A 22,936-nucleotide genomic window follows, 5' to 3' on the forward strand; every position below is an offset into this window, starting at 1 on the left:
ATGAGATTTGTAAATTATTGCATCCTTTTTTTATTCACAATTTGTACAGTGTCCCAACTTTTTTGGAATCGGGTTTGTATATATATATTTGTTAACACTTTACAATAAGGTTCATTAGTTAACATTAGTTAACTACATTAGTTAACATGAACTAATAATGAACTGCACTTATACACCATTTATTAATGTTTGTAAATGTTAATTTCAACATATACTAATACATTATTAAAATCTTGTTAACGTTAGTTTATGCACTGTGAACTGACATGAACAAACAATGAAAAACTGTATTTTCATTAACTAACATTAACGAAGATTCATAAATACTGTAACAAATGTATTGCTCATGAAAGGTTAGTTCATGTTAGTTAATACATTAACTAATGTTTAACTAATGAACCTTATTGTAAAGTGTTACCATTGTAATTATATTAGGGCTGTAAACAGGGCCTAAAACTAACACCTGCCAATGGCCGCTGACTTAAGAAAAATTACCAAAATTTACCATTTAAATATTTTTTACCAGCCATGAAACATAGATTAATCCTTATTAAAGTTACAAAAGTTATTCAGTCAAGAACAATTAGTGATTGTTCTCTGTCAGAGAGTAGCAGGAATATTAGGCTGCTGTCACTTTAAAAGCACGGATCCGATATACTATTACATATGCATTTTATTTCTCAACTGTTTACATTCAGTTAAAACATAACCAACTATGTTTACAAGGATACTTGCCAAGATGGGCATTTTGACATAATTTAGTTTGAATATGTCTGTCCAAGCTTCGGATGCTGCACACAGAAAACGTCCCACACAGCACGCGAATACGAATCGAGTTCCCTTTCGCGTCTCCTTGAGCTTGAATATTTAAATTGGCAAGCTTTAAACCTTCGTGACGATCCAGCACTGACCAGTCAACTGTCCAGAGCAACATTTGTGTTCATGTTCTCACAATTTTGCATTGTTATAATGTTATTGGCCGACTGGCGATTGACACAGTTTCATGATATAGCATTCAAAACTGTTTGTTTTCTTTCAACAGGTTACTTTTACTCCAGAGACATAAGTCAGATCTGGCGAGTGGCTGAGCAGATGGAGGTGGGCATGGTCGGGGTGAATGAAGGTCTGATCTCTGCCACAGAAGCCTCTTTTGGTGGAGTCAAACAGTCTGGACTGGGCAGAGAAGGATCCAAATATGGCATTGATGAGTATCTGGAAATAAAGTACATGTGTTTAGGGGGACTTTCTCCTTAAAGACAATGGTTTTTAGTGGTTGGAGCAAAAAATACAAGGCAGTATGCCATTATTCAAGCAAGACCATCATGAAAACATTAATCCACGAAACACTGTGAACCATTCTCTTTTAATTAGACATAACTGAATAGTGACTGTATGAATTGATGTTCTCAAAGAACACAGACATTTTGATGACAGGTTTTTAGATATTTTCTGTAAAAGGGGGTGGTACAAATTGTCCTCTTTCAGATTCTGTCCATCATAACTGATTGAAGTACCTGAAACAAGATTGACTTACACTGCAAAAAAACATTTTCTTTATTTTTATTATGTAAAAATAGCTAAACGTCTTTAAAACAAGATAAACCTATTTTTGTGTAAATGTGTAAGATGAGATTTCTTAGAGAAAATATCTTGAATATCTAATTTTTTTTTAATTATTCTTTATCCCATTTCATTTTAGATGGAAAACGTGTATATATATATATATATATATATATGTATATGTACAATATGAAAACATATGTATATGAACAATATATACATACACATTTATTTATATATATATATATAATTTTTTTTTTTTTTTTTTTTTTGCAGTGTAACTGATTCATTTAGGTACAAAGAAATCATCGCACCCACTTTATGGTTAAGGACGTACAAATGTAGGGATTGGGGGTTTATCCAGTGGGAAATAAAAGCACAACCTTTCTAAAAAAAAAAACGCTATTCCAGTAAATGTGTAAATGTTTAACTTACTAAGTGTTCTATTTTTGTAATTCTAGAAATGGATTAAGATGAAACATTGACTATAATGAAGGTCGTTTGTCTCTCTTTTGTATGTCGCTTTGGATACAAGCATCTGCAAAATGTATAAATCTAAATGATGGGATATATTTGGGTGCTTAAACTATTCTAAAGCATAGAGATTTGTCTAGAAAGTTAGCAAATTTGTCGTGGCCAAATGTTGTAAGTGCCAATGTATTTTTTTTTTAATTGTTGTAAATATTAATCTCAATTGATGTACCAAATTGTATTGTAAATTGTGTTTTAGAAGTATATTAATTTTTTACTTAGGATTGAAATGTTTGCTGATAATCACGTGAAGCTGACTAAATAAAGCTGAAAGTCTCAGTAAAGAAACTTCAGCTCTAAACATTTCAACTTCTGTTTTGTTGCACCATTTCAACACTGATTACATTTCCGACACTGCTACTATATATACTGAACTCGTATTTTGGTTATAAAACAGTCTTAACCTCCGTAAAGGGCCACATGTCTTTATTTATTTATTTTTTGCATCTTCTGCATTTGAAACAAAAAAGAAAATATAAGAAATGCATCTCCTTGTCACATTATGCAATTGTGGTCTATTGCAATTCCAGCTAAAGCAGAAATTTTAAAAGCTTGTAAAACCAGAACATTAAAAAGACAGTATAGTATCAGGGACAAGACTGAAAAACCAACAGATCATAACAAAAAAAGTGCATTTTAATCAGGCACATTAACATTCAAATAGTTAAGAACAGTTAAAATGTTTTTGCATAAAGAATATTTTCTTTTTTTGGATTTTGCTTTTCTATAGATCAATTATTTGCAGTTTCTCCCCAAAATGTATCATTGAAGCGTCATATAAAGGGCAAAATAACCAATTGCTTGCACTGTCACTGAACATACAAGCATTATTAAGCACATACTGAGGAAAACTGCGATTGTGTGAGTTGAATGCACAGGTCTTTTTATATTCAAACTGTATTGATAACTGAAAGTCTAAGTGTATCATTCAGCAAACCATGATTATTCATTGCAAGACCCAACTGCATTCAGTAGTCAATAAGTTTAGTAGCCCATTCATTTAGCCAGTCTTTGTCTGTATCTGTATTTGTGGAATATTCAACAATACCATTGTATGCAAATGCATTGTAAATATCCACCATGAAGAAATGTCCATTTGTTCATGTGAGACTCAACCCTCCACAGGACAAAGGCTGAGAGTATCTCCATTTCTGACCACTCCATTGGCCCTGTTTCGAGCTTTATCGGCTCTCCCGTAGTTGAAAATGTTGTCCTGCTCACTGTCCAGCTCTGACTCTGACATCATCAGACTCGAGTTGTGCTCTGTGCTCCTGTGTTTAATATCTAAAGATGACAAACACAGAAAAGTGAATGCAGTAACTACAATTACAAACCTAATGGTCTTCCTCTAAAACAATTCTGCAAACCACTTAAAAATACAAGCCTTCAATGAGTGTCTTCCATCATCCCTGTAAAAAAATATTGCAGCATTAAATAAGTTAATCAAGAAATCAGGTCTCAAACTTACTATACTTTGGCTGAAGTTCCATCCTTTCCTGCTCATCCATGTTGTCCAGTATTGTGTACTTGGTTTTCTTTCTCACTTTGGTGCGTCTCCCTCTAAAACAGGTCAAAACAAACACACAATTATAGATACCCGTATCACAAGTACACAAAATCGCCATTGTCATTTCTCAAAATGGCCACAAAATATAGTGAAAGTGAAGGAGTACAAAAATATAAAAGCAGTCCATACAGAGCAACCTGTGCTCTATATTCAAAATCATCTGAAGACAATAGCTTTGACAAAATTTCAGTTTAAAAGTGGCTGCTTTTATGATGCTTTTGTGTTGTTCCTGAAGTTTAAAAGGTTAATATTCACTGTTCTTGCATGGAAAAACAGCAATTCACAGGCTATATAATTCAAAAGATCTCCTTTTGTGTTCCACAAAAGAAGTTATATGGGTTTGAAATGACATGAGGATGAATAAACAATGACAAACTATCCCTTTAATACTGGACTTGTAGTACTAACAGGAAAATATGACATAACTAATGCCACACATTTCAATAGGCCGTTTGTTTACATGCAGTAATAGAATCTTTATCACCTTTTACAGCAGCAGACGCAAATCCAGCTGACTGACAAGAGGAAAATGATTGTCACAAAACAAGAGATTGTGACATACAATACGCTCCAGTCTGCAGGGAAGAGACAGAAGATCAGCTGTCAGTCTTTCCATTGCTGTCAATCATTCTAGTTTTTTCATGACAACCCATCAGAAATATCCCTAAATAATTTAGCACAGCAGAAAGAATCAATGTAGGTGTGGTCACATTAGGGAAATTTTGTGGGAATAAAAGGTCCATTGTCAGTAGTATAGCACTGCATGAAGCATCGCTCACACAGGTCACTTTCTAACCAGCTTTCTTATGTCAATTTGAGGGCCCAACTCAAACCCAATGCAAAATCTACATCAGGAAACTCCCGTTTGCGCAGATTCCTATTGAAATAAATTGATTTTGAACGCAAAATTTGAACAAGCTTCTATCTTATTTAAAATGTCTCATTTGCATATTTGCCTTAAAAATAGATAAGTCACACTAACCGCAATTGCTCTCGCCATCTTCAAGGAAACGGCGAATGGGGTTCTCCATCCAAAGAGGGTCACAGGAACAGCTCTTTGTAATGGGGTCACACTGACCACGTCCAGAACACAGCAGCAAACACACTGAAGTATTCACCACCAAGGTAATATCAGAAAGACTGCATTCATTTATTATATATTTGTATTATACATTTGTTGTTTAACAGTCTAAGGGAACCTAAAATGGAAAAATGTCTTTGAAGAAAACAAATCAAGTCACTCACTAACTGTGTCCACTCTTAAGACCTTAAAGAGCAAGAAGTCGGTTTTCTCTCGCAACAGCTGGTTTCTCAGCAGACGAGCGAGTTTTGGGCCTGGGATAGTACCATCAGGACCCTGCACTGAGAACCTAAATACTGTGCTAAACATAAGAAACACATTTAGGCTTTAACTAAACTAGGGTTAGTCTTTAGTAATTATAATTTTTCTTCATTTAAAAACACAAGTCAAAATGGAGTTCTCATTTAGATTGGTTTGGTTAGTTTGGTTAATTTGTGTGTAGTACCTGATGTCTGACTGGCCATGCAGGTCCTTCAGTGCAATGTCTGAGTCCAGAACATGCAGTAGGGCGGCCAGCTGTCTCACTACTGTGTCCTTCTGCTGCTGGCTGACCTGAGCCACGCCCACCTGCAGCTCAAGCTCCACCTCCTCTCGCTCACGTGGATCTGCACACAAATATCAGTGGCATCAAACAAGCAATGTGTAAATTAGCAGAATGTACTATTTTAATTACCTTAAATGTTTACATGAAGGTAGAAATGTTCTGATAAGGATGCTGTTCATGCACTTCCATTCAAAAGTTTGGTGTCAGTAGATTTGTAAAGTTAATTTTTTTGAAAGAAATTCATTCTTTTATTAAGCAAGAATGCATTAAATTGATCAAAAGTCACAAAGGCATTTACAATGTTACAAAATATGCTATTCTCACTATTCATTGGTGGAACGTAAAGTCTGGATGTCATTTGGGTGTAATGGGTGGAGCTAAAAGGTCCAACCACACCCTAACCCTACCCATAACTTTATTCCTCCACCCATTAGATCCACAGAAGTGGACCTGAATGTCATTTGGCTCTGCAGTGCAAAAAAATGTATCACGTTTCTACAAAAATATTAGGCAGAACAACTATTTTCAACATTGATAAATCTTTAAAATGTATCTCTAAAATTTTATCTCTTCTATCTCTAAAATTTTTGAGCACCATATCAGCTTATTAGAATTATTTTCATATTATAATTATTGTAACTTGTAAAAATACTACTGAATATCACTGTTTTTACTGTGTTTTAATCAAATAAATGCAAAAGAAGCTTCTGTTTTGAAAATGATTAAAAAAATCTTAAAGTGTTTTCTTAGCAGATATGACATGTCAAATAAATGATGCATTTTAAATATCTAGCAACTGTTTCCTACAATAAATAAGAAATATCTTACCAGGCCGTACTTCCACAGTGGCCGTAGCCATGCTCGAGCGGCCCTGGGCATCAGTGACCCGGAGTTGGAATAGGTACGTTCCTTCTACCAGATTGGTGAGGTAAAGGAAGGCCTCGTGATCTGAGCCATATAAAACATCCTACTCTCAAAATGTGAAAACAAGAGAGAAAGATCATCAGATAAAACACTGAGCCACAGCAAATGGTGTACAAATAACTCACTCACCCCAGCTGCAGGACTCTGTTCATCTCGGACCCAAAGAAAGGACACGTTTGCTGTTCCGCTGTTGGATGCCGAGCCCCTGAGCACCAGAGAGTTGTTGGGCAGAGTGAGTGTGTGACTGCCGCTGGCATGAGCGACCAGTGGAAGGCTTTTGGCTGTGAATGTAACAACACACAGAATTGCTGGAAATGTCCTAGAATGCTTTTTGTCAGAATATCTATTGTTTTGTCATTTAAGGTCAGACAACCTTCTTCTAATTTTTCTGAAAATTTTTACATTTTTGTTTTCTTTTTATAGAATTTTTTACTTCATTGGAATGGTACAAAACTAGGTAAAGGTTTTGGCGCTTGCTGTGTGAACACACACAAAAAATCATCGTTTGCAGTATGAAATGAATGGGAAACTAATTTCATCTAGTGGAAACATTTGGTACTGCACCAAAATAAAATCTTACTGAAAGCTCATTTTTTGAGATATCAACCTCAAATTTGTAACAAAACTTGTTTAGATTTATGGCTTTGATTTTCTAGCAGTTTTAGAGTAAAACGGAAAATATATGTCATAAAAATTGAAAAAAGTTTTTCATAACAATAAAAGTTAAATTCTATAGCTTTTTAGAAAAGTTTTAAGTTCACTTTTTAAAACTTAGATTATTTAGCAATAATCTGCCAAGTGGCATCCTTAAAAAGAGACCAAACTTAAGTCTGTGCTCCAAAACATTAAAGATTTATGACGGTTTAAGTTGGAAATTTCATTTTCAGGTCTATGCTCAAAAAGTGAATGAATGGAATATAACTACTGCATAAATATAATTTTGTACCATAAAATCCCCTAAAAATACAAACTATTAAAAAAATAATTGCACTAATATATAGTGCAATATATATCATTGAAATAAAAATAATAATAATAAAAAGAAAATCTGTAATTTTTGACCACTACCAGAGAGTTCAAATAAATGCCAATTGGTTTTCTAATTTCTGTAATGCAAAGACATTTTAAATGTCAGTGTTTAAATTACAGAAATAAATATACAGTAATGTGTTACTTACATTTATACATTTACATGATTCTGCTTACCTTCTTTAATAGTGACAATAAGGACTGCGCTGTCTGTTTCTCCCTGCTGATCTGTCACAGTCAGTTTGAACTTGTAATTCCCAGATCTCAGGCCAGTTGCTATGGCAACCGCTTTATTGGCATCTTTTATCTTCAAGCCTGGAGGGCCACTTCACCGTTACATAGGAGAGTGGTGATGGCACATCAATACACTTTTCACCAAAATCCTTCACTATTCATGCAACACTAAGGGTGATTGAAAATTTAGAAATCTGTTTTGAAATATGAGAAAGGTCTGGATGAAGGAAGATATTCTTAAAGACAACATGCCACATTTGTCCAGTTATTTATGGAGTTGGGATGTCTGGCTTATTTTCATGTTTTTACTGTATTTTTGATTAAATAAAAGCAGCCTTGGTCTGCTTGGTCACCCTTTTGAACACTATATAAGTAGGTGTATAAATGTTTGTATAAAATAAAATATACAATAATATATATCATTTAAATGATATCAATAACAAATTCAGTCCATTAACCAGTTCATTGTAAAGAGTCAACATTAAAAGAATGATATTGGTACCTGATCATGTCCCATTGGTAGCTGCTGATGGCCAGATCATCAGTGCTGCCACTGCCATTCAATGTGATGCTGTTGACTGGGAGGAAGAGTTGCCTTTCTGGCCCTGTTATAGCGACTGGTGCTTTGTTTGCTACCACACAACAAAATTTCAGTTACAGAGAATGCACAGTTTTTCTTTATTCACACTGATTGGTGTAGTGGGTTTGTTTTACCAGGGAGCACAGTGACTGAGATGGTGTCTGAATCCTGTTGACCTCTGGAGTCAGTGACTGTCAGCTGAAATGTGTACCGACCCTCATGGAGATCAGAGAGCTGCAGGAAAGGTGATCTCACATCCTGAAAACACATAGCATATGCAAACATCAACTGCTCCACATTTATGTCTACTGAAACCAAAATAATTTTACTTAAAGGGATAGTTCTGTCATATTTATTTACCCTCATGTCATTCCAAACCCGTAAGACTTTTGTTCATCTTCGGAACGCAAATGAAGATCTTTTTAATGAAATCTGAGAGCTTTCCTTCCATTGAAAAGCTATGCACCTGACACTTTTTGCGCTTCAAAAAGGTCATAAAGAGATCGTAAAACTAATCCATATGAACTGAATGGTTTAGTCCAAATTTTCTGAATAGACGTGATTGCTTTATACGATGAACAGATTGAATTTAGGCTTTTTTTCACATCAACTCACACATCAGTTGTGGTAAACAGAAGCTCAAGCTTGTTTGCTTGATGTGCGAAAACCATTGAGGTTCATTCTTGTGTGTTACACAGTACTTTTGATCTTCCGCAAGAGGTTTGTTCTTGTGCGTCATGCAGGTACGGTTGAGCTTTTGTTTATGTTCGCTGATCAGTGTTTATATGTGAATAAAAGTCTAAATTAAACCTGTTCATCATATAAAGCAATCAAGTCTCTTCAGAAAATTTGGACTAAACCAGGGGCCGTATTCACAAAACATCTTAAGGCTAAAAGTAGCTCCTAAATTGCAGATTTAGGAGAAACTCTTAAAAATAATGGGCATGTCAGTCTTAATTTTAGGACTCCTAAATTTTTGCTCTAAGAGTATTTCACAAAGCATTTTAGTGCTAGCTCCTAAATCTGTGAAACGTTAGGAGTGGTCAAGACTTCTAAATCACAAAGACCAAATCACAAACAGTCCTAATCCACCCAAAGACACTGTACACCCTTGAGGCAATAGCGATAGAGCCTTAGATGCTCAACTTTTTCTTCATAAATGCAATACATTTTCATTTATAGATTTAAATATAGATTTTGAGATGCCAAAAATAAATGTTTAACAAATAAATAAATATTGTCTGATTACCTGTGGCAATGGTTTTCATGAGTTCACACTTACAAATGATTGAATAGAGTAAAAAAAAAAAAAAAAATATATATATATATATATATATAATATATATAATATATATAATAAGCACATTTTGTGTGCTGTCCAAGGGGATCGAGGGATCCAAGCCTAGAATTTAGCCCAAACCCAGAGTTCTCCTCGTATCCCCAGACAAGAGTGAGGAGCGGGTTGGCGGAGGGATTCAGAAAACTGTCGAAGTAACTATAGGCGAGTCGACTCGTCTGTGTATATACTCCTCTTCTTGAGCTGATTAGAAAGACTGGTTGAATGTGTTTCTCCCAAACTTTGTTTATAAAACATCATTTGTCGCTTGCATTTTGCATTCTCTTGAGATGCAGACATCCAAGAGGCGGACAATTAATTGTATATACTTTAATTAGTTTTAATTAGTGACACTTAGCCTACATTTTAAAAACCTTTATTTGAATATGGTAACATTTTTATTAAAATATTTATATGAATAGGGCAACATTTGTATTTTAAAACCTTTATTTTAATATGGAAACATGACACTTCATTCTAGAACATTTCTATGATTAAAATGTCTATGGCGAGTCACGCAGTTACTGTGATACTCTGCGGCGAGTCCTACCAGTCCGGTCTGAAATAGTCCAAATATAAACACTTATTATAAGTGTACCGTAATGATCCAGGATAAGACAAAAACACGGTTTGGAAAATGGATTCATGTTGTATATTCTCATTATATAATTTTTGTAAATTTTTAACACAAAAAAAGTTGCGGACTGCAGCTTTAATCTTTTATTTCTTCTTAGGAATTTTACCATAAACATCTGAGACATTACTGACAAACTCCAGCAAGTGTTTTTCACTTTAGAGCAACACATTTTTCCACTGGGTAAATTAAAGATCTAATTACCTGCATAGTGACCTTTTGGGTCAGGCTGCTGGGATGGAGTGTCCAGAGGTAGCTGGTAATGGCGTGGTCATCAGTGCTGTCGTTACCCAACAAGGTGAGGTGGTTGAGAGGCAGGGTGATGACCCGGTCACTGCCTGCTCTGGCCCGAGGAGGGTCATCTTTTGGGCTGCTGACCCTTACAGTGGCAGTGCTGGAGTCGGTCAGTCCATCAGAATCAGACACTGTCAGCCTAATGTAGGTCAAGCAAAATCAGGTCAGGATCAAGTTAATGAGGTCAAGCCAAATTAAAAAAGCCCCGGAGGAATCGCCCACCAAAGATTTAATCAGCAAATTATAGAAGATGAAAAATGAAAATTATACAATAGGCCTGTTGTTACAGTACAAACTTAGTTAGGTCCTTACTTGAAGGTATATTCCCCCGGTGAAAGATTCTGTAGCTGCAGTCCAGGCGTGTCAACAGGACCCTCAGGTTTCCAAAAAGGGCCGTCCACCTTCTCCCACAGGTAACTGACTACTCCAGCATCATCCACACTCTCTGGGAAGCATGCACATCAGGATGCACATTTGGTTAAAAACTCATGACCTAAATGATCTAAAGAAAAATCCTGAGAGAATTGGAAAAAACAAGCTACATACGACTGCCATTAATGATGAAGATTGAACCTTCTTGAAGAAGCACATCTTGGCTCTTGGGTAGAGTGACGGCTTTAGGAGGCTTATTTAGATTCACTGCTGCAGAATGAAAAGTAAGCCTGTTCATATAAATGAGGCACATGCACATACTGTATGCTTGGCAAATAATATCAAATATGGATCTAAAGAGGGTGAAGTTATACCAGGGTGTACTGTAAAGTTCACAGAACTTTCTCCATATGCTTGTTGTGCTTTCACTCTTACTCTGACAGCATAGACACCAGTGGGAAGCTGGATTAAAAGAAAACAAAGATGTATTTAGAAAAAGAACTTTGTCTAATCTTCTAAACGATCACTTGGCAGTCATACTGAAAAAGTGGTCAGGAGCTGAGTCTCACTTCTGAAATTTTGACAGACTTGTTGTGCCGGCCCTCCATCACTCCGTGGTGTCCATCAGGCGATGTTACTAAAGTCCACTCATATGTGTAAGGAGCCTCTGTTAACGTAATATTAAATGCTTGAAGGGTTAGTTCACCCAAAAATGAAAATTATGTAATTTATTACTCACCCTTGTGTCGTTCCACATTCATAAGACCTTCGAAACAAATTAACGACTTTATTCAACAATATCTAGTGATGGGCGATTTCAAAACACTGCTTCATGAAGCTTTATGAATCTTTTGTTTCGAATCAGTGGTTAGGAGCGTGAAAGTCATGTGATTTCAGTAAACGAGGCTTCGTTACGTCATAAGTGTTTCCAAATTTCAATAGTTCACATAACTTTGGCAGTCTGAGCCACTGATTCGAAACAAAAGATTTGTGAAGCTTCATGAAGCACTGTTTTTAAATCACCCGTCACTAGTTATTGTTGAATAAAGTCGTTATTTTGTTTTTTTTTCACGCACAAAAAGTATTCTCGTCACTTCATAACATTAAGGTTGAACCACTGTAGTCACATGAACTGTTTTAAATAAGTCTTTAGTAGCTTTCTGGGCAATGTGTGTGTTAATTGTCTTGCTGGCGATGCAGGCCTCACTGAGCCATCGGATTTTATGAAAAATATCTTAATTTGTGTTCCCAAGATGAATGAAGGTCTTACGGGTGTGGAATGACACAAGGGTGAGTAATTAATGACAGAATTTTCATTTTTGCATGAAGTAACCCTTAATTATGATTCAGGAAAGCACATAATTCAGAATGCAGAAGACCAACCTGCAGTGTCTTCTGGACTAACAGTAGCAGTTAGTTCAACTGTATTTTGAGGCAGCGTTGCTTCCACAGGTCCTTCAATGGAGACAGACAGGGCTCTTACTGAACAAAGAGAGTGTGTGAAAAAAGAGTCAATCTGAGTAATAATAATAGTGATGCTTGCTTGAATAAGCACCACTAATAAATGTAATTAATGCAGTAAAACATCTGTAGAACCTTGCTCTTCTGAGATCATCTGCGATGTGGCTTCAGTGCTGAGTGGAGTAGTGAAGAAACTACTGACAGCGCTCAACTTCGAGGGCTTTGTGCTGATGTCTTGCAGAACATTAGGTGAAGGAGTTGCAGACGAAATGTTTTGTGGGTCTTCTTCAACCTTTAATGATAGAAGTAACATTGTGTTACATAACTGTTGTCACCCATGTCGACCAAAGTCTGTGGATTAGTTCAAGACTCCAGAACAAGGCAATAAAAAGTGAATGACATGACTCTAACAGGATAATGAGGAAGTGTTATTTACAAATTTCACAAGATGTCACACAGCAGATGAGACATGAAAGACTGATTAAGCACTTGGCCAGAGTGAGAGTACATTGGAGACACCATGTTTCCCAATGACGCCACAACATTAAAATAGAATCGTGACATTTCAAGTCATGATAATGAATTGGCAACTATCTATAAGAGAAAAGCCAGTTCCTTTCATTGCTAATTGCCATGCCAACATTTCATTTCATATATATGAAATGTATGTAAATTTAAATTCAATTCATTTTTAATATATATATATGTAAAAACAATATTTTGAAACATTATTACAATATCAAATCACTTTTTTCTATTTGAATATATTTTAAAATGTAATCCATCATTACTCCAGTTTTCAGCGTCACATGATCCTTCAGAAATCATTATAATATGGTAATATATTAATAATAATATATTATTATTATTACTATTATATAAAAATACATTATTATTAATGTTGAAAACAGTTGTCTGATCAATATTTTTGCTGATCACTTTTTTTTTCTCAGGATTCTTTTTTATTTATAAAAAGTTAGGAACAGCATTTATTTTAGAACTCTTTTGTAATAATGTAAGTCGTTACTGTCACTTTTGATCAACTTGCTATATAAAAGTATTAATTTCTTTCATAAAAATCTGACCCAAAACTACTGACCCCAAACTATTGAACAGTAGTGTATATAATTTTTATTTACCTATATGTTTTTAAAGTCTTTAGTGTGTCGGAAATAATATGCATGAATCTGTAACCAACACTCACCATCATATTAAGTGCAGTGGTTGGGGGTGTAAGATCGGATTCTGCTTCAACAAGAGATGATTTGCTTTCATTTCCCATTTCTGGGAAGTTACTTGGGGGAAAGGTGCTACTTTCAAGGGAACCCTGCACTGTCATCAGTCTTTCACCAACTCTCTCTGTTTCTGATTGGTTGAATTCTTCTTTTCCTTGAACAAGTGGCCAAGCATATAGCCCAGGGCTTTCTTCTTGTTCAACAGCTGCACCATCTCTGTCTTCAGCTCTTTTGTCTTCCAAACTTCGAAAACTCTCGGGATACTCAGCATCAGTGTTGTCCAAATCTCGAATGCCTTCCAACAAGGCAAGGTCCTTCATGGGGTCCTCAGAGCCCCTGTGCCTGGGCAGAGGCTGCCAGTGGTTTGGGAAGGACTCTCCTCGGACCAGGGATTGCAGAACCAGTGTCTGCGGGGGCCCACGTTGCAAAAAGGCCAAGAAAGATTCAGTACCAGGTCTTTGCTTCGGCTGGCAGTTCTCTTTTCTCTGACAACTGAGCACATAGCAGCGGCGCTCAAAAAACCAGGCCAGGTCACAGCCCGGGAGATCACAGCAAGCCCCCGCACACTGGGCCAGAGACGGTACATCCGGAACCCGTAATATACTGCTGCTCCTCAGCTCCGGAGACACCACGCTCTCCGAATAGGTTGCGGCCTGCCAGCACTGTCCCGAGACTGCATCAACAACAAATGCATGATGAAATACATGCTAGGGTTTGTCATTTTTGATTAAGTAAAATCATTACACAACAAAGCCCCTACAGACCATTTCAGAAGAATCAGAAAAGAACAAGAAGATAGTTAAAATACAAGTTTATGAAAAAATTATGTGCATTTATCCCCTAGTTATTCTCTCAGTGTCTTTCATGTTCTAAAATGATGTTTAAATGGCAGCTTGCTAAATTAATTTTTAAGTCCTCTAAATAATCACAATCTACTACATGTTTTCTTCCCTCTGATTGATAATTCATACTTTTTTAGCAGGTAAAAGGCCTAAGAAAGTAAAATTCTAAAAAAGTCTAGCTTCAGCTTGTGGCACGTGTCTTTTTGCTGTGAAATCTCTTATAATTTTTTAAAAATAAATGTGAGAATAACTTTCATATTTTTAGTAATATTTCAAGATGGATCAAGATGGATTTACTGGACTGAAGCAACTAAGGTTTACTTGATTATCTATCTATATATATATATATATATATATATATATATATATATATATATATATATATACATCACTTCTGATGTATCTGATACAAAAAAAATAAAACACACATGCAAACGTAATATATAAATATTTACACATTTTTAAATTACAAATGTCAGAATCTGCATACTTTGTGTTTTATATATATATATATATATATATATATATATATATATATATATATATATATATATATATATATATATATATATATATATATATATATATATATACAGGGACTTGTCTTGGTGGTGATGCATGTAATGCAGAAATATATACTTGCCTTTGATACAGAAGAGTAATACAAGTGAGAGAACTGGTGAGATGTTCATGATGCCACTGCTGCCTTTTCACAGCAATGGATTTTGACCGTCATTACCTCTTCAAACTTTCTATAAGGTTAAAGACAGAGGAGACAACACAGGCTAGGCTATCACAAAAAGACAGATCTTATAAAATAACATTACAGTAGCCGCATTTATCAATTAATAGTAATTTAGAGCAATTTAAGTAATTTAAAACATTTGTTGCATAGCCTTTTTATTTGACTTCCATCCCTCACAGCAACCGGCCCTGAGGGCTTAGATACCTCTGGAGAAATGTCATGTGATACTAAAATAGGCTACATTAGATATTATCTGCAATTTTATAGCCTATTATTTACCACAGTTATCACTATTTGTTACATAAAACAAGCAAATCATTAAAAACAACGGGACTAAATAGAAAGTCAACAGCACAAATGTGCGCAGCTATTGTGAGTTGTATCTGTACCCGTAGGATGTGACGCTCTTATTCAAGCATCTGTTTCCATGACATCGAGAATCCGCTTCCGTACTTCTGCTCCATAGCGAACCTGCTCTGGATAGGATACTGAAGTAATGCTGGGAAGAGGAGCTGGTATTGCGGCAGTGATGTTTTGATGAAGGTCTGATATTGCTAGAGGGATGTTGAGGTGTACGTCTGCGGGTCCGGGAGGGAGTGTCAGCAGAGAAGACAGAGACGAGCAGGGCGGAGGGAGACACGTGACGTGATCTCTGTTGTTGCAGAAACACACATCACATCCCGGATTTATTAATTGCGTCTTGAGGCTTAGTGGAAAATTTTTTACATTTTTTTTACACTATTATATTATTTAAATATATATATATATATATATATATATATATATATATAGATATATATATATATATATATATATATATATATGAAGAGTACATTTGCAAAAACCGATAAACGCCATTTTTAAAAAAAATGAACTAAGTGCTTTGCATTATTCTCCATATATAGCACGTTCTGTACCCTAAATCCATTTTGTCAGAAGAGCCGGTTTTGCCCACTTTCAGGCATCGCAAGTTCACGTTTTACAGCAGAAGCTGACAAGCGCCCTTGTTTGTGTACAGACAGAAACCGATAAGTCCGTTTTAGCGAATCAGCGCGCAGTATTCAGGTCAGGTGACAAGGCTTCTAGTCACTTCAAAATGACGCGCTAGCTGAGGGAAGTTTTATCAAAGCTCACTAAAAGTGATCGAGGATTTATGATTTCGACTCCTGTAAGTCCTTGTACACCATACACGACTTACATGCTGAAAAATTGGTTGTCCTTTTGCTTGTGTGTGTGTGTGTGTGTGTGTGTGTGTGTGTGTGTGTGTGTGTGTGCGCGCGCGCACGTGCGTGTGTGGATGAGTGCGTGTGTGTGTACTTGTGTGCCGATCCGTGTGTGTGTGTGTGTGTGTGTGTGTGTTTGAGAGAGAGAAAGCGTGCGTGTGTGTGTGTGTGTGTGTGTGTGTGTGTGTGTGTGTGCGCGTGGGTGGGTGGGTGTGTGTGTGTGTGTGTGTGTGTGCGCGCGTGGGTGGGTGGGTGTGTGTGTGCATTTGTGTGCACATGTGTGTTTGAGAGTGTTTTAAATGCAATTACTTGGGTTTTGTTTAACTATGAAACATGAAATGTGGAGTTATCTGCTTTTGCTAAAAAACAAAGTTTATATATAAAACATACTTTCAATGAATTTTTTAATTTACCTGTATTTTTTAGAGTTATCATTACTTAATCAAAACAGCCCAACTGCAGTTTGATTGTTATTACTTGGAATGCACAATAAAAAAAAAAAAAACATGATTTGTGAGAATTCATAAAAATGGAGTTATCTGTTTTTGCAAATAAACTCTTCATATATATATTTAAATACATGATCGTATTAGCATTATTAATTATAATAATTAATATTATGTCGACCACACACCAAAACGTGATCACAGAAACAATATTGTATTACTTAAGGAATAAGTTATTATATTAGCTTTATTAATTGTACTATTAATTATGTCGACTACAATCCAAAACCTGGTCAGAAAAATAACAACAGAGAGCTCAAAAGCGGCGGAGTTTAGCAGCTCATTTTAACGCTTCCCTGCGTTTTTAATTCAGAGTAGGTATATCTTATTGTCATTGTTTAACTATTTATTTATTTATACCATAAAGTTTATGGTATAAATAAATAAATAGTTAAAGTACTAGAAAAACCTTCTGAGATTTGAGAATGAGGAGTTACGTCACAATGTTTTCACTCCGCGTTGCATTTCGGGAAGGCGCCGCCATATTAGCAGGATACGCTATCCGTTGCTATGATAACTTCTTCAGCGAGCCCGAGATAAAGTGCAACAGTGAGAGAGAGCAGATTAATTTAATAAATACATTTTGCGATACAGCGCAGTTTTATGGGAATAAATGGAGGAGGAGAAAGTGAAAGGACAGTGGCTCTATCGGGAGAGACTAAATAACACCGCCAAAGCAGCGTCATTTAGAGAAAATGCTCGACCCGTGCGACCTGCGAAAGACCCAAAAGCACCACCACCTGTCACAAACCATGACATCGTCAATTAGCCTAACGTTACCTGGTTTATATGGTATCGCCTACACAATGCAAGAGTTCAGACCCTTTAAATCGTTAAGAGCATAATGAACAATTCTGCTGCGACTGAATTACAAACCCACAAACCTGTAAACTGCGAGAGCTCAGTCATACTTACACTACACTTTTATTTCAGTTCTGATGCTTATTATTGTAAAAAATAATAATATTTTCGCCTACTGAGTCATAGACTGGTTAGTGATGTCAAGCAGTTTCTCTAAATAATGCTGCTTGCTAATAACTTAAACTTAAAAATGTGCTTTTAATTGCTTAAAGGGTCTGAACTCTTGCACTGTGCCGCACTGACACCAAAATATTATGGACAGAAAACCAGATGAGCCCAGAATATGAACGCAACACATTCAATTACACGTGTTTTCCTCCCATAAAGAAAAAGACAGTACCATTAAAAGACCAAACTTAGTAAACACTATACTTATAAAGCATAATACACATAAACATTGGTTTGTGCCGAATTTGATCCTTTAATATCACTTAGTAGGCTACATAAGCGACGTTTCTCAACAGTTTTCTATGTGAGGAAAACGCTCGTGAATTTAAACACGTTGCGTTCACATTATGGACTCAACTGCTTTACTTTATTAGTATGATGTTTACTGAGTTTGGTCTGTTAAAATATCACTGTCTTTCTTAGTACATTAAACGTTTTCTTATACCGATTTTCTATGGGAGGAAAAGGCTTAACGTGTTATTAAATGCGTTGAGATCATTCAGGACTCATCTGATTTTTTTTAGGTCAACGTATACTTTATTCGTATGATGTATAGTGAGTTTGGTCTGTTAATATCACTGGCTTAGTACATTAAACCAAGTTAAGCATTTAAGAATGTCCCTTGGCGATGCTTGGCGGTGTTATTTAGTCTCTCCCTTTCCTTTCGCTTCTTCATTATCCATTTCTTTCCAAGAAACTGCGGCGTATCGCAAAATTGCAAACAAATACCACACTATTTCTCTCGGTCTGATGGTCTCACTGTCAAAGTAACCATGGAAACGGATAGGGTATCCTTCTAATATGGCGACGCCTTCCCGAAATGCAACGTGAGTCAAAACGCGGTGACGCAACATTCTCATCCGTGCAGACCAACCTCACTGGGAAATCGAAACTAACTGCTGCTACCCTCTGGAGTCATGATTTGGGAGACTTGGGAGACAAGTACAGTTGCCTGTAAGTATGAAATATGTTTTATGCTATCTCATAATTTCGACTTTATATCTCGCAGCTGTAGGCCTACGTTAAAAAAAAACCCTCTTAACTCTTTCTATAGTTATCCTCTTTACGAAATTGTTTGACAGTTCTATGTTTATTAAATGTATGCTAGTTCGCCAAAGGTAAATTGAATAAAGCTAAGTTATGTAAAGGAGTAAAAGAACGTACACGATTTAAACGATAGCCTACAAAATTATATCACATACCCAGTGATAGCTTACCTATATAGGTCTAACCTGTTGCCTAATTTTCATATTGTTGGCATTTTGGACATAATGCATGTTATGACTAATGAGCTAACTATGCTTTTCATAAGCTTAGGCTGAATAAACTTGTTCATGTCAGGTTTAATTTAACAGCATAATCACTGTCAGTACCAAACCCTTGAACAGAAATTGAATCTGAAAGCTCCAAGAAGTGAACACAAACCTATCTTCCCTATTAAAATGGATGAACCACCTTGTTCACCAGGGTAAGTACATTATTTAGTATGATCAAGAAGCATTATAGCATTTTTTTATTTTCTGTAGTTAATGTCAGTTTTACTGTATACAAAACTGTTTGCTTTGGTTAGACTGTTTAATTTTTAGTTATATTATCTCATTTCAAAATGTCAAGCTGCTTTAGTCTTGATAGATAATATGCTGCTGTTTTACTGAATTATGAGCTGCCACACAATTGACTTGTTATACTGTATTTTATTCTGATATAGTCACACCTTTTTACAGTCTATGATTCACACCTGCTCAGGAGAGCCCCGTGTGGGCTATAATGACACTGCTCCATGTCTCGTGGACAATAAAGTCAAGGGGAAAACTGGGAAGGAGAATAAAAAGCATAAAAAGAGACAGAGTGCTGCATGCCAAATGAAAGCAGGTGGTGAGTGCACTCGGGTCACTGTTGAAGAGCTGTCCCCACCCTCACAACACCTGCCTGAGCACCTTGAAAAAAGGTCTGCAGGATCGAAGCAAGAGAAGAATACGCGCAAAACAAGAAATCAATCTATTTCACCTGTAACTTCTCCTGCAAGCTCCTCTCATCGACAAAAAGCCCAAAGTGCACAGAAAACATCAGCTCGGTCTACATGTGACCAGTCAACTCAGACAGATTCATCCCAACTCCAATCTGTCCAAACGCAGTCAACACAAACCACTCCGATCCAGGAAGTACAATCACCATCAACAGAATCCAAGTCCACCCAGACAAAACAGTCCAGTTTTTCCTTAAAACAGGCATACTGGGAAAATTCATTCACAGATCAGTCAGCTGATCAGCAGAAAACCCAATCCAGCACCAAAAGCAGCTATCTGACAGTGATATCCTGGAATATAGATGGTCTGGATTCGGATAATGTCTTTAACCGGCTCAAAGGTCTGCTGTCACTCTTAGGAAAGTAAGTGTTTTTCACCAATTGCAATTTTTTATGTTTATATGTTTTCAGACCAAACATTAAAATGAATAGATTTCTCATGCACATATTTATAAGGATGATATAAATATACTATTAAGGATGAATAAAATCTTTAAATTATCAGGTTTAGAGAGTTTACAGTTGCATAATAGTGTTTCTTAGGTTGCTTAACTAATATTAATTTACATTTACATTTAAAGGTGAAGTTTGTCATTACACACATCATGTCTGCAGCATTCAACATCCTAATTAACTAGAAAAATCTAATGTATTACAAAACCACTTAGAAAAAGACTTGAATGAATTGATAACTAAATCAGGATTTTGATGCAGGCACCATGCAGATGTTGTACTGTTACAAGAGCTGATTCCTCCGTCTTTGAAGATTTTACAGAACATTATGGATGATTATCAGTTTCTTCAAGGTATGTTAATGGTTACATACAAACTCAATAAATAAACACTATTTCTGGCATGAATATCAGATTTTTTGTGTACATTTTGTGTTTTCAGCCAGTGATGAGGACTATTTCACTGGCATTTTGATTAGAAAGGACAGAGTACAATTCCTCCAGAGCAACATTGTGAAGTACCCAACCACAGAGATGGGCAGGAACCTTCTAATAGCAAATGTAGGTCCCTTTTAGCTGTTTGATAATTATTGATTTGATATGCCTGATTATGAATATGCATTTTTTAACCCTTTTGACCATGTTTTTAATGAAAAAAAGTCATAATGTAAATTTAGACTATTTAAAACATTCAGCTTCCCATTTTGTGTTTGCATGTTTGTTTAGGTGAGCTTTTTAGGCCACCCACTGTGCATAATGACATCACATCTGGAGAGCTGTAAGACAGGCTCTTAAGAACGTCTGAATCAGCTGCGGAGAGTCTGGAAATGGATGAAAGAGGCTCCAGGGGACCACTCAGTCATATTTGGAGGAGATACTAACCTTAGGGATTGGGAGGTTGTGTATGATATTAACATGTGTTTGCTCTAATGTCCTCAAAATCAAAACTCACATTTTAATTTGTCAAAATGTGATATGTAAATTTGTTTGTCTGTGTTTGTTATGACAGGTGAAGAAGCTTGGGGGGCTGCCGGACGGTATCTCTGATGTGTGGGAGATGCTGGGGAAACCAGAGGAAAGCAGATACACCTGGGACACATCCATCAATGATAACAATGAAATCCCTAATTCTATACGCCTGCGATTTGATCGAATTTTTATCAGAACAGCCGCAGACGGTGCCAAGCTACGGCCAGAAAGCATGACCCTGATTGGCCTGGAGAAGCTGAAGTGTGACTATTTCATCAGTGATCACTGGGGCATTCTTTGTACTTTCATATTTGGGGCATCAGAAGAGCAGAGTGTCACTGACTAATATTCTTTTTTATGGCCTGCACAAAATTACGTATATCCAAATGGGTCATAAAGTTCATGATTTGTTTTAACAAATCACTATTGATAAATGAACTCTGAACTAGTGTTTAATTGTTCACTGACAATCATAAACTGCTTGTTGATTACCTTATGAACCAATCATATACCTATAGGGGAGACCAGGGCTAATTGTCACACTTTTCACTCCAGTGATTCAGTGAATATTTCTATATAATCACATTCCTTACATCTTTGCTACAAAAAAGCCACCTCAAAAAAATTCCACCATTATTACACAGGAAAAAAATATTGAACATACACTGATAGTTTGACAACAAAACACAATGGAACCTGCCATTAAACTAAACAGCCTATTGGATTAAGTAGACCATTACATTGTATAACATTAAAAACACATATCACAACTCTATCCTGAATTTTATGAAAAGTATTCCTTGTCCTGCAGTCTTTCATTCTTCATTATGTTGCTTAAATGCACGGCATATACAAAATTACTGCTAAAGAAAACACATTTGTGTAATTGGAATTTAGACTTTTGATTAGACCTTGACTTAGACTTGACACCAGTCTCCTCTATATGCAAATGTTAATAACTAATGTAAATAATATCAAAACTACAGTTTTCTTCCCTTATTTTTCCACTAGAGGGAGCTAAAAGGACAGCTTATAATTCTTATGTTGCGACTGAGAACAACCACATAAAATATCAAAGCGGTATTTATTTATTTTTAATTCATAATATTCAGGGTTTGGAGTAAGTAATGTTACATAGCTGAACGTCTGGACTAAATCTTTTGGATGATTAACAGCACATTCTCTTTCCTAAGATAAACAGAACTGAAATGTGCCAGTACAGTTAGATACAAATTTATAGAGGTGGCAGGCTGACAACAAGAATTATTTTTTGTCATTGGCATGGTGTCAGGAATTGGATTAGCAAAGAAGCATTTACCAGGACAGTCCTCATCATGGCCAGCTGGATTTAGGAATTTACTCTATGGAGAATGTGCCACGAATCTTACACTGCTTCTGTTTTCTTTATTTATTTTGTACCCATCATGTTTGTCTTAAACCCTCATTCTCATTATCGAGTCTAAGAGAGATTCTGCCAGCATTACCTCTCACATAATTGAACACTTACATCAGTAAACAGAACTTTGTCCGAATTTCATGCTAAAGGCAAAAACCTTGAAAAAATCTGTCCTTTAAAATGCATGACAATATCATTAATCAAATGTTTAATGCGGTAAATGGATCAATGTTCTGTCATGCTTATCTATTTCTTTCATTTATAATACTTTGCAGAATAAGATTAATTAATTGCCATAATCATCCCCATTTAAAGTATTTAATCACATGTTGAATGTTGAAGTATTCTATCAGCATTATTTAATAA

At 36.0% G+C, this 22,936-nt stretch overlaps 3 protein-coding genes across 5 annotated transcripts in view; 2 read left to right on the forward strand and 1 right to left on the reverse strand.

Moving 5' to 3' along the window:
* The window catches only part of aldh5a1 (aldehyde dehydrogenase 5 family, member A1 (succinate-semialdehyde dehydrogenase)), a 22,395-nt gene extending 19,912 nt beyond the window's left edge, over positions 1 to 2,483 (forward strand). The window contains exon 10 of the mRNA XM_067405085.1: positions 1,043 to 2,483. Within this exon, the coding sequence (XP_067261186.1) occupies positions 1,043 to 1,254 (212 nt within the window). The 3' untranslated portion in view covers positions 1,255 to 2,483. The remainder of the gene's footprint in view (positions 1 to 1,042) is intronic.
* Positions 1,075 to 15,546, reverse strand: kiaa0319 (KIAA0319 ortholog). 3 transcript variants are annotated; one of them, XM_067405077.1, is made up of 22 exons: positions 15,359 to 15,546; positions 14,868 to 14,976; positions 13,352 to 14,055; positions 12,283 to 12,439; positions 12,070 to 12,168; positions 11,256 to 11,353; positions 11,061 to 11,148; positions 10,861 to 10,956; positions 10,627 to 10,759; positions 10,225 to 10,453; positions 8,185 to 8,308; positions 7,973 to 8,102; positions 7,414 to 7,562; positions 6,337 to 6,488; positions 6,112 to 6,250; positions 5,185 to 5,344; positions 4,904 to 5,040; positions 4,641 to 4,763; positions 4,143 to 4,233; positions 3,560 to 3,651; positions 3,171 to 3,375; positions 1,075 to 1,212 (listed from the first exon to the last, which is right to left on the reverse strand). In XM_067405077.1, the coding sequence occupies exons 2-21, from the start codon at positions 14,914 to 14,916 to the stop codon at positions 3,203 to 3,205; spliced, it is 3,123 nt and encodes a 1,040-aa protein (XP_067261178.1). In that variant the 5' UTR covers positions 14,917 to 14,976; positions 15,359 to 15,546; the 3' UTR covers positions 1,075 to 1,212; positions 3,171 to 3,202. The 3 variants fall into 3 exon arrangements, 2 of the variants coding, with proteins under 2 accessions (XP_067261178.1, XP_067261167.1); XR_010896791.1 differs by having other exon boundaries at positions 1,087 to 1,212; positions 3,140 to 3,375; XM_067405066.1 differs by lacking the exon at positions 1,075 to 1,212 and having other exon boundaries at positions 2,662 to 3,375.
* Positions 15,547 to 18,574: 3,028 nt separating this feature from the next.
* On the forward strand, positions 18,575 to 22,685 carry LOC137026622 (tyrosyl-DNA phosphodiesterase 2). The gene is given in 7 exon segments (XM_067394023.1): positions 18,575 to 18,681; positions 19,116 to 19,195; positions 19,436 to 20,116; positions 20,468 to 20,559; positions 20,648 to 20,766; positions 20,932 to 21,102; positions 21,215 to 22,685. Coding segments are annotated over 6 exon segments (1,395 nt in total). The 5' UTR covers positions 18,575 to 18,681; positions 19,116 to 19,169; the 3' UTR covers positions 21,521 to 22,685.
* The last annotated feature ends 251 nt before the right edge of the window (positions 22,686 to 22,936 follow it).

This window comes from Chanodichthys erythropterus, chromosome 2 (genome assembly GCF_024489055.1).
Source record: "Chanodichthys erythropterus isolate Z2021 chromosome 2, ASM2448905v1, whole genome shotgun sequence".
Classification (NCBI taxonomy): Eukaryota; Metazoa; Chordata; class Actinopteri; order Cypriniformes; family Xenocyprididae; genus Chanodichthys; species Chanodichthys erythropterus.

Excerpts from the sequence above, each read along its gene's own strand:
- kiaa0319 (XM_067405077.1), bottom strand. The coding sequence starts at position 14,916 with ATGAACATCTCACCAGTTCTCTCACTTGTATTACTCTTCTGTATCAAA. Across the intron at positions 12,169-12,282 it reads GATGATCTCAGAAGAGCAAG|TAAGAGCCCTGTCTGTCTCC; the intron begins GTTCTACAGATG and ends CTCTTTGTTCAG. Across the intron at positions 8,309-10,224 it reads CCCAAAAGGTCACTATGCAG|GATGTGAGATCACCTTTCCT; the intron begins GTAATTAGATCT and ends ATGTGTTTTCAG.